We start from the raw sequence: 16,988 nt of genomic DNA, 5'->3' as shown, positions 1-16,988 counted from the left end.
GGAACCTGGGGTTTGGGATCAACTGAGATGTCCCCCTTTTTTCCCAAGAGAGAAAATGCAGAGGAGGAAGAAATCATCAATCCCCATCTTTTAAATGTATTAATTTATTTGCTTGCCACCTTGTTTCAGAAAAGCTCTGAAGTGGGTAACAAAGACCCCACTAAGGGGAAAGGATCATGTGGAAGTGGCAAGTACCCAAGAGATTTTGAGGGGGTTGGGGGTCTTAGAGCACTTGGGCTGTAAGCAGCAAACACTGACCTTCACCCCTTAAGGTGAAGGTAAAGCCATGGTGGGCAAAGAGAGGGTGGTCACCAGTGGAGGGTGGTGCTGAAGAGCCAGTCTTTGGGGCACAAGCACCCGGCAGCTGCCCCTGGGTTCTCAGGAACCGCAGCACAAGCCCTGGAGTCTATGCTTTTAGGGAAGTGCCGGCTCCTGCTCTTTTCAGACTTCAAATTGCTCCATGCACAATTCCAGCTCCAGGGGAGAAATCTGGATTGGTTTGCATTATGTGCCCATCTGATGCCAAGGGAGGCAGAACTACTTTACCTTAACAGCGACCCCAAGACTGTGTTGAAGCAATTGCCCAAAGTTACCCAAAGTTACATGAAGAAGGGAAATGAAGGCCCAACAGACCCATTTTTTTGTTTCAGAGGTGAGGGCTAATTTTTTGTTTTATAGATAAGGAGACTGGAGGTCAGAGTGGTTTAGTAATTTGTCTGTGCAATTAACAGTGGAGCCAAACTTTCCAATCTGATCCAGATTCTAGAATGATCTCTCCCTGCAAAAGGATTCAGCTTCCCCTGGGTATGTTTCTGTTTTTTGTTTTGTTATTAAGGTATTATTGATATACACTCTTAAGAAGGTTTCACATGAAAAAACAATGTGGTTACCACACTCACTCGTTATCTTTTCCCCCCCACACCCCATTGCAGTCACTGCCCATCCGTGTTGTAAGATGCCACAGAGTCACTATTTGCCTTCTCTGTGCTACACTGTCTTCCCCATGATCCCCCCACACTTCCCATCCCAGGATCCCACACTGTATTTAGTCACCATGTCTCCCTAGTCACCTTAATCTGTGACAGTTTTGGGGTCTTTCCTTGTTTTTCATGACTTTGATGCCTTTGATAAGGGAGCAGTTGGATAATCCTGTGGGAAGCCCCTCATTTTGGTTTTGTCTGATTTCTTCTTAGGGGTCAACTGAGGTTACAGATTTTCAGGAAAATACCACAGATGTGCATGTCCTGAGCACTGTCATACCAGGGGGTTCAGGATGCCACATGACTTACCCCATTTTCTACTGTGCCAATCTCCCCTGGGTATGTTTGACCTTGGCCTACATCTCTCTTCCTCCAAACAGCAAACAATGATTAGCCACTCAATTGTGCCCTGGTTTTTCGGGCGGGGCACTCACTTTAGCTTAGGGAGCCTCTGGCCCTGCTGGGAGAGCCCACCGTGGACAGACATGTTGAGCACCCTTCTCTCCATGTGCCCGGAAAGTCTGGCCTTCCCAGGTGCTGGGGTACTCAGACGGGCTCAGTCTGCAGGCCTAAAGGCCACCCAGAGCTTAGGAAGCACTGCCCAATGGAGAATACTGATGACACAGAGACAACCCGCAGGCGGAGGGCCCTGCACCCGTGACAGTGCTGTGATGTGGTAACGAGGGTGGCCCTGGGGCCAGACCCAGATGGCCTAATATGACCGGCAGTCTCAGCTCTTTAAAATGCTTTTACATCGAGTCTTCCCTGGAACACCTGCCTCTCACTTGAATTTTCACATTTCTCTTTCCAAGGCCCCTCCTGTGCCCTGATAGGATAGCCCCCCACAGCAGAAAGCCCTCTCATGCCTGCTCTCTGTTCTTGGAACTCCTTTCCTTTATTAGCAGATGGGTCTGGCACCTTTAATCTTCTCTCTGTACTTGTGGTTCTAAAGCAATTCCCCACTTTACAAAGCCACCTCGGACTAGCTTGACTCAGCATGGTTTTCAGGAGACCCAAGAACCCCAGGCCTGTGGAACTTGCCAGTGTCTGACTATTACCAGGTTATCCTTAGCAAGCCTGAGAGCAGAGAGCTCCAGGAACCCAGAAGGGAGGAACACCCTTAGCGTCTGGGGAAGAATCCCCTGGGTGTTAAAGACAAGAAGCCAAGGACTTCAGCTGCCTCTCTTTCAAAGCTTCCTCGGATGGGTTGAGATGACATTTTAGCTAAATTTAGGCCTGTAATACCAATGTCAGTCCAATTTTCTCATCCCTGATTAAAAGCCAAAAATGTACTGTCAATGCCAGCAAGAGGACGCTACGAACAAAAGGTGATCCATGCCAGCTTATTAAGCTCAGACGCTTCTATTTGAATAAACATTTTAAATCATCTCAAACCACACATTTTTTTATGACAGAGCTTAGACATCAGTCAGCAGGCCCAATAGCCACGTGCACATAGAATTATTGTGGCTTCCTGTACAGCTTCCGAAAGAGAAATTAGCAGCGCAGATTGCTGTGAGAACTATGATTTCATGCCCTTTTTTAACTCTCTGAGAGGAATATTAAAAGCAGGTTGGATACTGTGGAGGAGACAATAAATGAAATAGAAACTAGAGAAGAGGAATACAAAGAAGCTGAGGCACAGAAAGGAAATCCATGGGATTTTTTTAAAAATTCTTTTTGGGAAATAAATTCAGATTTACAGAAGAGTTGCAAAGATAGTTCAGAGAGCCTCTGTAAATCCTTCCCCAGCTTCCCTGCATGTTAAAACCTTAGATAACCATGGTAGACTTATCGAAACTAAGAAGTCACCGTTGTACACTTAACTAAACCACAGATTCTCAGATTTCTCCTGTTCTTCCACAAACATCCTCCCATCCCAGGATCTCACACTGTGTTTAGTCACCATGTCTCCCTAGTCACCTTAATCTGTGACAGATTTGGGGTCTTTCCTTGTTTTTCATGACTTTGATGCCTTTTATAAGGGAGCAGTTGGATAATCCTATGGAAAGCCCCTCATTTTGGTTGTCTGACTTCTTCAGGGGTCGACTGAGATTAGATTTTCGGGAAAATACCACAGATGTGCATGTCCTGAGCACTGTCATACCAGGGGGTTCAGGATACCACATGACTTACCCCATTTTCTACTGTGAAGTTAGTATTTTCCCCTTCACATATCAGTTAGAAACCAGTCACTGAATCCAGTCCACACTCAGTGGGGAGGATCACTGAGTTCCACTTTCTGGAGGGAGACTATCAAGGAATTTGTAGCCACGTATTAAAACCAAAACCATCGCACTAATAAATACTGGAGCAGGGGTGGGGCTGGGAGATGGGAGGGCAGATAACTGAGGCTATGCAAGTGGTTTCTCCTTAAACTTTCACCTACTAATTCAGCATTCATCAGCACATCTTGTCCACAGCAATAATTACTGTGGTGTTCAAATGGATTTTCTATTTCCCCTATTCCTCCCCAATTTATTATTCGGAATTTTTCTGTGAGGAAGACTTATGCCTTACCATGGAAGGCAGATTTACCCTCCAAGCCCATGGGATTTCTTTATACATCCACCTTCTTTCCAACAAGATCAGGAATTCCATCAGTTGCTCACCAAAAACTAAGAAGGCTCTGAAGAGCAGCCTTCTCCCCTGCTGGGCCCTGGCCTCTGCTTTGGGCAGTGGGACCCATTCTTTGCCACACTTTTACCCCAGTTAACACCACAGACCCAAGAAGCTAGGTCTACCTCATCTTTTTTTTTGTAGTTAAAATATTTATTGAGGTATAGATATATACACAAATCTCAAGTGTACAAATCAATGGAGTTTTACTATATTTGGAATATTTTCAACACTCCAAAGGGATTCTTCATTGCCCCTTCCTAAGGGGATGCAAAGTTCCCCTAAGTCCCAAGTTCATGCCTACACTGTCCCTCCCCATCACCACCCAAATCAGGTAACTAATATTTGAGTTTCTATCATCACAATTTAGTTTCTCCTGCTCTTGAATTTCATATAGTTGAATTAGTGCATACTCGCCTGTGGCTAGCTCCTTTCACTCATTCATTGCTATGTCTGAGAGATTCGCCTGTGGTATTGCTTGTAGAAGATGCTCTCTGAGATTGCATAGTATTCCATTTTCTGTACATTCTGTAATTTATTAAGTCTACTTCATCTTAACACACAAAAGCAAAGTCTTTTCTTTTTCCTGAAATAAAAAGGGTCTGCTTGACATCATCTTAAATCTCCATGCCATGTCCTTCCTCTAGTAGTACAGGCCTGAATCTCCTCTGTATTATCTTGTATGAAAGATAAGTAAGATTAAGGCCCAAATATTTCTGATTGCTGCTTTAGTGTGTTTCGTCTCCTTTAGTGTGTTTTGTCTCCTGAGGAAGATGGTTGGTAAAAACTAAGGTTTTGTGTCATCCTTTGGCCTTTGATTCCAAAAAGGGAGGAGCCATCTGCTCACCAGCCATCTAATCTCCAGGCCATGAAGTGCCCCTCAAAGCCTGAGCTATGTACCACTGTTCAAATCAGAGGGGCCGTACCAGGTTCTCGAAAAATAAAAATCAAACTCGAATGTTGTTGGGTAGAATTCAGTCCCAGTCTTGGCTTTCTCCACAACTTCTTCCTGGTTAAAGCCATTGGATGGATTTGATATATATCCAGCATCTGTTGTACACAGGAAGCCTAACACCTTCCCTTATGAAGATATGCTTCATAAAGCAGTAGTCTGAAAAGTTAACTGGTGTTGGTGGCAGGTCACAGGCAGAAAGGGCTGGGAATCAGTCGCCCTAAAGGGAACCATTTTCCCTGGCGTTCCAAAGCGCAAGTTTTGCTCAGAGATTATGACCTCTGCCTGCCTAACTGCGGGGGTCAGGTGACGAGGTGCCTGCGGGTGCATGAAGTACTCCAAACTTCCGAGGGGTGTTCCCTGGTGTATGGACATCAGAGCACATTCAAAGAACACACGTGGCTGACAGATGCTGCCTGAAATCTCACTTTCCAGGAGCTCCTTCAGACTTCACACAATTGCCAGGGGTTGCCTGAGAGGCCAGCCCCAATAAGGGTTAAGAATTCCTGGTCTTGGAGGTCAGGAAATGATGCAGACAACCTTCCCCAGAATGAGACACAAACTTGGACAACCCAGGCCTTCTAACGTGAGGTTGCCGCGAAGCCGTGAGGGTGAAGTGGCGCAGGCCCACTTGCCGCAGGGCCTGGATTCTGCGCTGTGCGTCCTCAGGCCCGCGAAGGCTGACAGGGCGCCAGCCCCGGCCTCCAGCAGCCCCAGACGCCAGCCCTGTGTGGTGCTGAATCCTGCCATAGCTGTGGGCCCTGCAGGACAAACCCACACCCGGCCATCTGTTTGCAGAATGTCTTCAGCTCTCCCGAAGGAAGAGCCAGAGAAGCGGACATAGGCAGGCGGAGGGCTTCTGCCGAGGTCAGGCAACGAGCTGCGGGGCACATCACTAGCACGGTGCGCTCCGGGGTAGGGGCCGCTGACCGCCCCGCGGCTCCCGCTGCATAGGAGTGGGGGACACCCTCCGTGCGCCCCTTCGCCCCTGCGGCCCTCCTCACGCGCGCGGCGTCCTGTGCGTCACCCCCGGAGAAACCGGCCCGGCGCCCGCTGCCTGCCCCGGATCAGGGCCCGCCCCGCCCAGAGCCCTCCACGTAGCTCCGCCCCCTTCCAGGCGCCAGGTCAAATGTGGGAAACCCGGAAGTGGGGCCCAAGGCCTGAGTCCTGCCGAGGCTCTGCCCTGCCATCATCTGCGCCGAGCCCCTGGCTGCGGCGGGGCCCACAGGGCCGGGGCCTTGGGCTGCCCCCAGCAGGACGGGGCATGCAGGGAGTTGCTGCCCTCCTCCCATAGCGTTTCAGGCTGCTCCGTGAGGAAAACCTCTTTCCCAGTTTTCCTAAAACACGAGGAATGAAACTAGTTTTCTCCCCACAACACAGCTCACGATTTTCCCCTTCTCTGCCTCTTCACCCCTTCTCCCCCTGGCCCTTCCAGCCAGGGTTCCTGGAGGGACGGAAGCCCTCAGGCCCTAGGGCAGCCATGGTAAGAAACCTCTCTCTGCACCTAGAAGTCCTGCACCATCCTTGGGAAAAGTGAGTGATTATTCACATTGTTCTCCCTAGGGCTTCTCTCACAGAAGCTCAGTTGAGAAAGGTGTCTCTGCTGCGCTTAAAATGAAGAGGGTTTAACAGCCCTGGCTAGGAAAGTCTGATTCGTGGATCTTGGGAACGGCACTGCCTCTGACAAAGCAGAGGCCCATGGGACAGGGCTTACCCACACTGGAAGCTGCCAGGAGGCTCAGTGAAACACAGGTGCCGACGGATGAGAATTCAAATCTGCCACAGCTATGTGACTGGGCAAGTAATTTAAACGTCTGACATCTTGACCATCTTGTGATAGTTACCGCAGTTTAACAAGTTACTCCAAAGCTTAGTGACCTAAACACCACACATATATTATTTCATAGTTTCCATGGGTTCAGCTAACGTCTGTTTCAGCATCACTCATGAGGCTACAGTCAAGGTTTGGCCAAGGGTAGAAATCAAGGTTCAACTGAGCAAGATCCACTTCCAAGTTCACTCAATTGCTGTTAGGATTTAGCTCTTCGTGAGCTGGTATCTCAGTTCCCTGCTGGATGTGGACAAGATGCTACCCTGTTCCTTGCCAGGTGGCCCTTTCTGTTAAGAGTAAACACATGAGAAGAGCCAGAGAGAGCACACCAGCAAGACTGAGGTCCCTTTCATAACCTAACCACAGAAGCGACACCCATCACTTTTATTTTCATTAGAAGTGAGTCACTAGGTCCAGTTCACACGCAAGGGGAGGGGAATTACACAAAGGTGTGAATACCAGATGGCAGGAGTCACTGGGGCCATGTCAGAGCTGCCTCTCACACCTCTGTAGGTTAGGGACTCACTAGATTGTTTTTAAAATATGCACCAAACACCTGCCCCACAGACAGGGACCCAGTAAGTAACACCCATTACCACACAGAAGGTGCTCAGGTCACATGGATTTCCTGTCCCACTGCTATGCTCTTTGAGCAGTTGTTTCACTGATAGTCGATGTGTTCAAGTACTGTCCACTGGCATGGCCTCATTTTTGTTCCCCAACACCTCTCACCTTTACATCATTATATACCATCTCCCTACTTAGTTTTGTTATGGATGACATTAGACATACCCAAGAGAGTTCTTTTCCAGCCAGGTATTTTTTCTTTGGCCTACGTTCAGCTAGCTCATGCACTTCTACAGCTTTGTCTTTGTAACTCCCTGGCTATTCCAGTCAAGGGTGTGACTGTATTCCTTGATCTTTATGTATTCTCAATTTCTACAACGTCCTTCAAACAAAAGCACATCAGTCATTCTGGGGAGGTGGAAAAGTTGGTATTTGTCTACCTGTGTGGAAAACAATGTGGAATCAGGTGGGTTTTTTTTTTTTTTTTGGCCATCTTCCAAAGGTTCCCAATTAGCAGTAGTCATACTCCTGTGCAATAACTCAGGCAACCAACAGATGCCAACAGCCCCTCACGTCCCCTTTCCTAACAGACCTGGCTTTATTCAGGTACCTCCTGTCCCAAGACCATTGGGAGCAGGAGCCCAGCTACAGCCCCAAGAAGCGAGACCTATTTACGGTGGCCCCATTCTCCTTCCCAGGTGGTGTCAGTTTGGGCATGGTCACAGACCCCTTCTACCCCAGTGAAAAGTAGGCTAACTTCCCAGAAGGCAGATTCTTGCTCTTAAAAAAATGCGAGGGAACAAAGAGGCCTTCTTCTCATGTGGTTGGTGTCATGTCTAACAACTGCAGAGCCAGTACCCTGAGGAAGCAATATGAGGCCCAAGTAACATACTGAGGCTGGCAGAGCAGGAAGCTGGAAGAAACCCAAGTCCTTGATGATGTCAATGAGCTGCTGTATTTGTCGACCCTGTAATTGCCCAACCTTGGGGCTTCTGTGAGATAAGCAATCTCCCTTGATGTGTAAGCTAGTGGTATCTGAACAAGATGGTCCACAAGGGTCCAGAAAGAAGACATGAGTTATGCTTTCATGTGTAAAGCTTTACCAAAACTTAATATACACAGGGCATATGTAATATACACAGCAACCACAATACCAACAGCAGCTGTGAGAGCTCCACAAGGCTGAGGGACTGACTGCCATTCTCTCCCAGAATATTGCAGTGCCCCCACAAGGCAACTGGACTTAACAGATCTTATCATCTTACGTAAGGGTACCTTTACAGTATTTTATGAGATGCAGAAATTTAAATCCCAAAAGAGGTTTGCTGGTTATATCAAAGCAACTTCCTTTAAAGTACTGTCAAACTTAGAGATGTTATATATTCTTTATTGATAAAAAGGTTAAATGTTTGCAATTTGCCAACCTTTTTTGTGATGGCAAGTGCCTGTCAGTAATATGCAGTCTAGTAGTATTTTCAAAAAAATAAAAATAAAAAAGCAGACTTAATCCAACCCTTCAAGGGAAAGATGATATACTACTGGTGAGTAAAACAGGAGCTGTTTTTCCAAAAGAAGTTCATGTTAAAAGCATTCTGAAAATGGTCATGTGTTTACAGCTTTATGAAAATGTATTGCCAAAAATTGTCACCTATAAAAACTCTCATAAGTACACACTTAAACATGAGAAATGAAATCCACAAATGAATTTCAGTAGGTTTTGAACCCATTTGTTACCAATAATAAAAGTGTCACAGTTGCAAGTATTGAGCAAGAACAAGTTACTGACAGTGAGAAAGATGGAAATTTATTATAAAGATTTCAACAAACACTTTTTAAGACTAGTGGATGGAACTGAAAAATGAGCAGTTTTTCAGTAAGCACAGTCATTTGGAACTACAGATTTTAACGAAGTGGCTTTTTTAGCTACAACAGCCATTAAAACCCAACATCAAAATAGACTTACGTTAGAAACAGACATAAGTTATTTTTATCATAAAGTGTTATAACTAGGTGTTCCAAAAATAATGAAGCATTTTTAATCATATGGGTCTCCCTAAAAAGAGAAAAATTTTTAGGAAGAACAAAAGCTAATTTTTTTTTACAATACACACAAAAAATATTTTAAACATTTTCACCTCTTTTGTCTAAATTTTCTCTTACATGTATTAGTACAGTACATAAATTTAAAAATATATATGTATATACACACATGCTTGGAGTGGTGCTCCACAGTGTGGTCAGTTGACTGGTTTGCACAGGCTTCTATAGTTCATGCCATTGCTTATATCCCTAGAACAAACCTCTGCAACCCCAAGAAAATATTAACTATCTTGTATTCTAGTTTTTACAACTTATTTTTAATTTTTAGTCCAACTTAAATTTCTTTTGGTGAATGGTATGATGGGAAGAAATTTTCTCCAGTTATACCTACCACCTTTTATTGAATAACCCATCATGGTCAGAATTACTTCAAAAAGCCACCATAACAAACTCTAAATTCTTAAAAGTAGTTGAGTCTTTCAATTTTCTTAAAACTGTTTCCATTAACTTGTCTATTTTTATACCAGTATGAAAACTTAATTGCAGATTTAAAAAAATGTTTTTTTGTACAGCAGTTACTCGTTTCCCCCTTTCAATGATTTTCCTATTTTTTTTGTTTATACACTTCCATATCAATTTTTAATTTACATTAAAATATAATTACTCTGTGGCATTTGGATTGGCTTTGCACCCAATTCAAGAACTGATGTGTTTTCAATGGTCAAATGGTTTACAGAAAATACCAACAACTGGAGAGACTGTGACAATGGAAACTTTGGTTTACGTTGGTGTATAAATTGGTACCACCACTTTGGAAAACAGTATTATCTAGTGAAGTTGAGCACAGGTATAGCTTATAGCCCAGGGTTTATGCTCTTAGAGAATCTCATGTTACAGGTGTATACACCCAGGAAATATGTGCTAGTACTGTCACAATAGCATAATTTGTAATAACCAAAAGGGAGGAAAAGAGAGTCAAATGCCCATCCACAACATAATGCATCAGTGAACTTCATGAGTGCAGTGGGATTCCACAGAGCATCAGGCAGTGTTGAGCTTTATGCCTCACCATGGGTGAAACTCAGCCTGGATATCTTTAGTGAAGTTCAAAATCAGGAAAAGCCAAATGTAGCCAAAGTATTTTTAAATTTATGGTTTACATTTTCTATCTTGTTACAAAATCCTTCACTCCCCCAGTCATAAAAACATTTTTCAATATTGTCTTCTGAAAGTTTTATAGTTGTAGCTATTCTATGTAAATCCCCCTAAGATGGACTTTTGCACCTGGAAAAACTTAAAAGACTGCTTCATTTTTTTTTCATGAAGAATTACTGAAGCCCCATTTATTAAATAATACATCATCCTCTCTGTTGATTTGCAATGGTTGCCCTTTTAAAAACAAAGTTCCTGTACATGAATGAGTCAGTTTCCAAGCTCTTTATTCTTGTTCATTCACTTGACTTGTAATTTCTGTACCAATTCCACACTGTTTCAACCACTATGTTTTACAGTAAGTTTTATATCTGGTAGTGATTCCTCTTTCCTGCACACTTCATTCTTCTTTCTTGGGGGGGATGTCTTGGATATCCTTGGCCCTTTGTACATTTTAGGATCAGCCTGTCAAGCATCACATTACAAACCACTGGGATTTTTTGTTGGAATTGCATTAATCTGTTAACCAATTTGGAGAAAGAACTGACACCAGATCTTACCCATTGCAGTGTCTCCATTTATTTGGTCAATAAAGGTGGCTTTTAAAAAAAATAATTTTCTCATTAAAAGGCTTATACACCTTTTATTAAGATTTATTCTTAGGTTCTTTGTGTCTTTTTGTACCTACAATAAATTTTATTTCTTCATTACATTTAAAAAATTTAAGAGCCATTACTGCTTATAACTGATGCATGAAAATGTAATTGACATTTGCATACTCATTTTGTTCCAGCAAACTCTGATAAACTCTCTAGTCTTCTAATTTGCCTTGCAGACTCTAGATTTTCACAATTTGATCATTAACAGCATTAATCCCTTAGTAGATAAGTCACATTAATTGATTTCCTAATATTAATCACTTTGCATTCCTGAGATAAACCCAATTAAGCCATCATTTGTTATACTTTAAACACAATGTTAGATTTGGTTTGCAAAAAAATGTTTATTTTCTTACTGGAGGCTGCAAGGGAATTTTATATATATCTCCATCAGATCTAATTTATTAGCTGTGCTATTAAATATTAGAATTTTGTATTATTGAGAAATAGGCCAATAGAGGAAATAAATTAATCACACATAAACACATGCAAATAACTGGCTCTAGCAGAAAACTTTTATACTCAGTAAAAGAAACCTGCTAAGAAAAAGGAAAGGTTTTAAACAGCTCCCTATTTGGCTGGGGGGAAAAAAGCTGAAGAAAGAAACTGTCAGGTGATTTCAATGCAGAGAAAAAAGATAAAGTCACTGAATCCTGCTGTGGGTGGTAATCAAAAAGTAGATGCCATAACAATACAGCTTAGGCTTCAACAAAGAGATGAGAATTCGCATTCTGAGAACACTATAAGGAAGGACACTTAAGAGAAAGCAAGGGAAACTAAAATTACACAGGATTATAAAAAACCTAGTGGATATTACTGATTTCATAGCAAGAAAACACAAAGGAATTATTTTTAAAAAGCATGGTACAGCCAATGCAAAAAAAATCCCACATCAGAAAGGTCCACAATGTGCCAGTGTTTATAAAAGAAAACTACATACGTATGCACATATGTATATATACTATATATGTACATAGAATAAGTAACTATGGTATATAATTAAACACATACTTTTTAAGATCACTGGTACAGAGGTCAAGATGGACAGTCGCCCTGTGGGCTAATTAACCACAGTGGAAAAGACATGCTGAGGATGATTCTCCTGTAGGAGAAATTATGAATGTGCTGTAAGCCCAATCATATGGTCTGTATTGCAAAAAAGTTTCCAGCGAACCAGGTATCAACATAACAAGGCCAAGGACATCTGTACACGATTTATTTCATTAACCACAACATTTTAGAGTGATGGTACACACCCTAATACAGAAGTAGTGATTCAAAATCCATCAAGAGTTAAAGGTCAGAGACAAAGTTGCTGGCTTTGAATCCCCAGTCAATAAAAGTTTCATCCACTGTTTTGTTTTTCTTGGTTAATTAAAAAGCTGATATACAGAACACCCTTTTCTGAACTCCACCATGCTTTCCAACAAGCACCACCAGGAGCTAGACTTCACTGCTTCATTCTTGCTCTGGCTCTGCTGGTGGGTGGCAAAGCCTCTGGTCTGCATTTGACCTCCCATTTATTCATAAGCATTCCTGTTTCCAGCCATAACTCCCCACTACTTCACATTTGAATCATTTCTCCTGAATTACATGGCTGCAATATTAACAAACAGGACTGATGGCAGCAATTAAATTGCCATCTGTTCAACAAAACCTACTCTTCTAAGAGAACATCCACAGTCTTATTGCATTCAGTACATAGTCACAACATTGAAATGACATGTGAGAATCGGTACAAAATATTAATTTGTTTCAAACCACAGAATTCACCCCAGAGTCACACTACAAATTTCCCAGAATTGTAAGACATTAACATTTTTCTAAACAATGCAATCCAACCAGAAATGACAGTGATTTCCAACCGGCCAGGCTGCAGTGCATGCCAGGGCCCTATAACAATGTACCTCTGATGAGCATTTTCTTCTGCTCTCCCACAGCCCCTCCATCCACGTAAGCAGAAGAAGGATACATACTTGTGCCGCCTGGCTCCAGAAAGAGGTTCAAAACAGGTCTTTGCCAGTGGGGAAGGAAAAGTGTCAATGATTCAGTTAGTAAACAGTGGGGACCAGGAGGAATCGTCTCCCTTGGAAAAGAAGTCCTCTCATGTTTTCTGGTGGCCAGAAACGAGGGCAAATTCCAACAAGGTAATGAAAGTAAAAGGAAAGCCTTTTCTCCAGCAACTCCTATGATCCTTTATGAACTTCATCTTATACAATCGTATTGAAAATTAACCACAACCAAAAAGGTCCTCGTTGTCGGTTAAGTCACATTCTGATCTGAAATTTTAAAGTCCCCTTAAAGAGGCCCAGGCCTGGATTAAAGTAAACATAATACTCTGAATCTCAATGAGACACCATAAAAAAGTCAACTCCAAACACCCAAACAAACAATGACTGGACAGCTAATGTATTTTCTGTTTTGCCTTTTAGTTGGGAAGTTTATTAGTTATCTCAGGTTAGTGTATATTCATAAAACAATGTTCAGTTATTTTAATAGCTGCTTATTAAATGACTGAATTTTTGCTCAAGGGCAATGCCTCTTGTATAATAATGGAATTAATTCGCTGTGATAAAACAGAAGAAAACAGCCAATCTCAACATGAACACAAAATCTGGAAGGGTCACTCTGGGAGATTAAACAGGACTCTTTAAATACTATGATACAAGTGCTCCTGCTCACTGTGTAACCGTAGAAACCAACGTTGTTTCCTAGATCACCATTACGTTTGCTAGGACACATGCACAGACCACCACCCTCAAGTTCTCCTTTTGTGCTGAAACACTTTGGAATCCCTTGTTCAGTCAATACAAACTACTGAGAGGTGACGGTGCACATGCAAACTCTACCTGAGGAATTCTTTATGTGCAAATTGGCAACTTGACAGAGAGCAGGGCATGCAGCCAGGGAGTGGCAGCCTAACGGGGCAGCAGTGCTGGAGACATGCGTGCATTAATGGCCATGGCATCCTTTCTTCTGCAATCTCACTTAATTCACAAACTGGTTTTCATCCTATACGCCACAGAAAGGGAGGGGAACTGCCTCAAACTTGCCAAATAGACAGAAAAAAAGTAAATTTTCCACAAAATTTAATCACATACAACCCATGCATCCAGATTTGTGTTTTTTCTCACTCGCTCAACCTACGAACTGTAAGGTTAGGAGTCACAACACCAGCTTTTGCTTTCAGCCCCACAGAAAACAAAGCAGTAGTTCCTGTCGGGTTACAGGCAGCTATGACAACAGAGGAAATGAGATGACACTTACTGAAGCTTAAGGCCAACCTTTAAAATAAGTACCATCTCTCAAACGATCATCTATTTACTTCCACATGTCATTATTTCAAGGTGACTGGATTGGCTTTCTTTTGGAGGGTCTAGTGCACACACATAGCTAGGTTGGCCAAATCAGCTGTGTGTGCCAACTAATGAGACAGTCAGCCTACATGTACAATTTTCTGTCTTCAGTGATTGGGACCCCACAAAGGCAAGCATTTAACTGGGATGGAGAAACTATATACTGTATGGGCAAGAAGAATACTAGTAAACATGAGAAGAAAACACTTTCTGGCAAACTGTGGCTGGTCAATATAAAATGGAGGGCAAATCTTATTTCTTCTCATGTTGCAAACTAAGAATTTTGTTAAGAATCCCCATTAAATAAGCAAGGTCAATTTCAACTTAAAATAAACAGGTTCCTCATAGTGCAGTGGACCTGAACGGGCCATAGCCCTGATGAACGACAACCAGGTCACCAGCTCTGGGAGAAAGTGTGCATTCTTCCTATAGTGCCTTCTAGTCGCTGCTTTCAGTACCAAGCCCTGAGCCACAGCTAGCTGCACTCATTGTGCAACAATTGAGAGAAACTAAATTTTGCAAACTTTGCCTACCTTTTGTTAACACATAATAAAAAAAAAAAAACGCAACATAAAAGAGTTTTCCATCAACTTAATAATGCAAAATATGCAAATATTTTAATGCCAATTCACATCATAATACGATGCTTTCATTGGGAAAGTTCTGTTTGTTGGCTAAATAACACTCTCTCCCAGAAAAAGCATTTAGGATACTGAATAATTCATCCACACTTAAAGAGACATCCCAATTTTATTCCTTTAAGAAATATTATTAAAACCACTCAGGAGAAAGTTCAGTTGCAGGTGTTATTCAGAAGCCTGCAGCAAGCATTCTATTGAGAAAAATAAAATTTGGAACTTTATGATAAAATGGAATTCTTCCTTAATACCAGAAAGTTACTAGTGTAGCAAATCAAACTGTACGGGGCATAGTGGGAGACTGTATATATTTACAGTAATTCAGTGTTTACCAATACAATCCAAGATGCTCACGCAAGTTAAATGAGTTCAATTCAAAGTCCTCCACAAAGACTTGTAACTCCAGTTGATAAGTACTTAAAAAAATTAATCTGATCATCTTTACTTTTACTTCTGAGTAATAACTGCACAGAGGACTTCTATTAGGTGACTTACTTGCTCCCAATATCATACTTCTAACTTTCCCACCCAGCCTGTTCCCCAAAAAAGGACAAACTGAATTGTCAGAGACAACTCTGAAAAACCTGCAAGTCAGGAGAGTGCCAGTATCCCTGATACATTTTCTTTTGTTGCCCATGTTCTCTGAAGAGGTAAACAGTAGTCTGACACAGCCAAATAGAGTCAAGCATATGCTCAATTTAGATGCAAGCAAAATGAAAGACAAATACTTTCCCTTGCCACATCTTTCTATTTTTCTTTGACTTTCAAAAACAAAAACAGTCTTTTATAAGCAACTGAATAGCACTGTGGGTGTAGAAAAAAAAAAACAGAAAATACAGCTTCATCACAGCTGGAAGGGACCTTCAAGCCAGCAGGGCTCCTTCTTCCCTATTACACTCGACTATAACATTTAAAAGATGTAGACTACTGGGTTTTTTTTAAGTACCTATCTCACCTATTTAAAATGAAATGGATCAGCAATACCACACCATTGATTATATTTGAATTTAATAACCATATCTGCTTCCTAGAGCATCACAGGAACCAGCTTTTACCGTTGGATAATTCTCAACAATACTAAAAAGGAAGCTTTAGTGCTAAAGTACTGCCCACCCCAAATTAGCATAATGCCAATAGTTCAGCATCTGTCAAAATCCTGTTAAGCAATAGAGGGAATGGAAATGTACTACAAGAGTTGGTCCCCAACATTAACACGAATATGCTATAGTGAGGCAGAGGGAAATGGACTAATGCACAACATGTTTCTATTTTCCCACTTACCTAGCATCCTGCCATGAAATCACACCTGACGTGATGGGGTAAATCTTTGATGCCATAAACTTTTTAAGTAAGTATTTGTGAGTTCAACAACATGGTCACAGAGTTGCAAAGTGCACAAAGCTCAAGGCACAGAGTAGAAAAAAGTTGTGAACTGGTGGAGGAAAAAGGTATAGTGAAAGCAGAGTTAGCATTTTCCTTTAACACAACCTTTGAATGCTAAACAAAGACCAACTCTTTCAAAGGGGTTTGTTTTGGTTATGGGTGAAAAATACTGTATTGTAACAATCAGCTTGATTTTAAAGCAAAAGAGATCTTGATGTGTGAAAACACTATGTGGAAGTGCCAAGTCCACAAATGAACAAAACAAGTGCTTTGGGAAAAAAAAAGTTTCTTCTGCTCTTGTATTTTTGGAGGACGCTGCTGATTTTGGCTGCCGGATTTCTCTTAGCAACAGTCACTTTTCAAGATGCTTGTTCCTCATGGAATCTATAGATAAACTCATTAGAAGATTGTCCCATTTCAAAATCATCCCCAAGTCTAGCAGCAACTGACTGTTTTTTTTTGTTTTTATAAGTTTTTTGTTTTTTAAAATTACAAGCCCAAGTAAGAAGTCCAACATCCTCTTCCAAGAACAGCTGTGTGACAGAGCCCCCGCATGTCCCCGCTGTGCTCTGAATACAGTCTCTGCAGCTCCAGTGTGTCCTCTTCTCAGGAAGGAAAGTACATTCAATACATTCACTATCTGTACCCTCTGGAGCCTGCACATGTGGAAGAGCTGTCTGAAAAAACATTGGAGCAGAAAAAAGTATGAACAGTAGACAGTACCCGACAGTGGTGGCAATCTGTTTATCTAACACATATTTTTCGCCCCTCTCCCAATCCCCCAAAGAGACTAAAAACAACCAAACCTCAA

General features: G+C 42.1%; 1 protein-coding gene across 2 annotated transcripts in view; it reads right to left on the bottom strand.

The window, feature by feature from the left end:
- Positions 1-8,731: 8,731 nt before the first annotated feature.
- The window catches only part of CACUL1 (CDK2 associated cullin domain 1), a 63,524-nt gene continuing 55,267 nt past the window's right edge, over positions 8,732-16,988 (bottom strand). Inside the window, exon 9 of one of the 2 annotated variants that reach the window (XM_017680196.3) lies at positions 8,732-16,863. In XM_017680196.3, the coding sequence (XP_017535685.1) occupies positions 16,814-16,863 (50 nt within the window). In that variant the 3' untranslated portion in view covers positions 8,732-16,813. The remainder of the gene's footprint in view (positions 16,864-16,988) is intronic. The other variant, XM_017680199.3, reaches the window with a different exon arrangement.

This window comes from Manis javanica, chromosome 7 (assembly GCF_040802235.1).
Source record: "Manis javanica isolate MJ-LG chromosome 7, MJ_LKY, whole genome shotgun sequence".
In the NCBI taxonomy this organism is placed as follows: domain Eukaryota; kingdom Metazoa; phylum Chordata; class Mammalia; order Pholidota; family Manidae; genus Manis; species Manis javanica.
The sequence above is the reverse complement of the archived record's forward strand: the minus strand, read 5'-3'. Positions and strand labels throughout refer to the sequence as shown.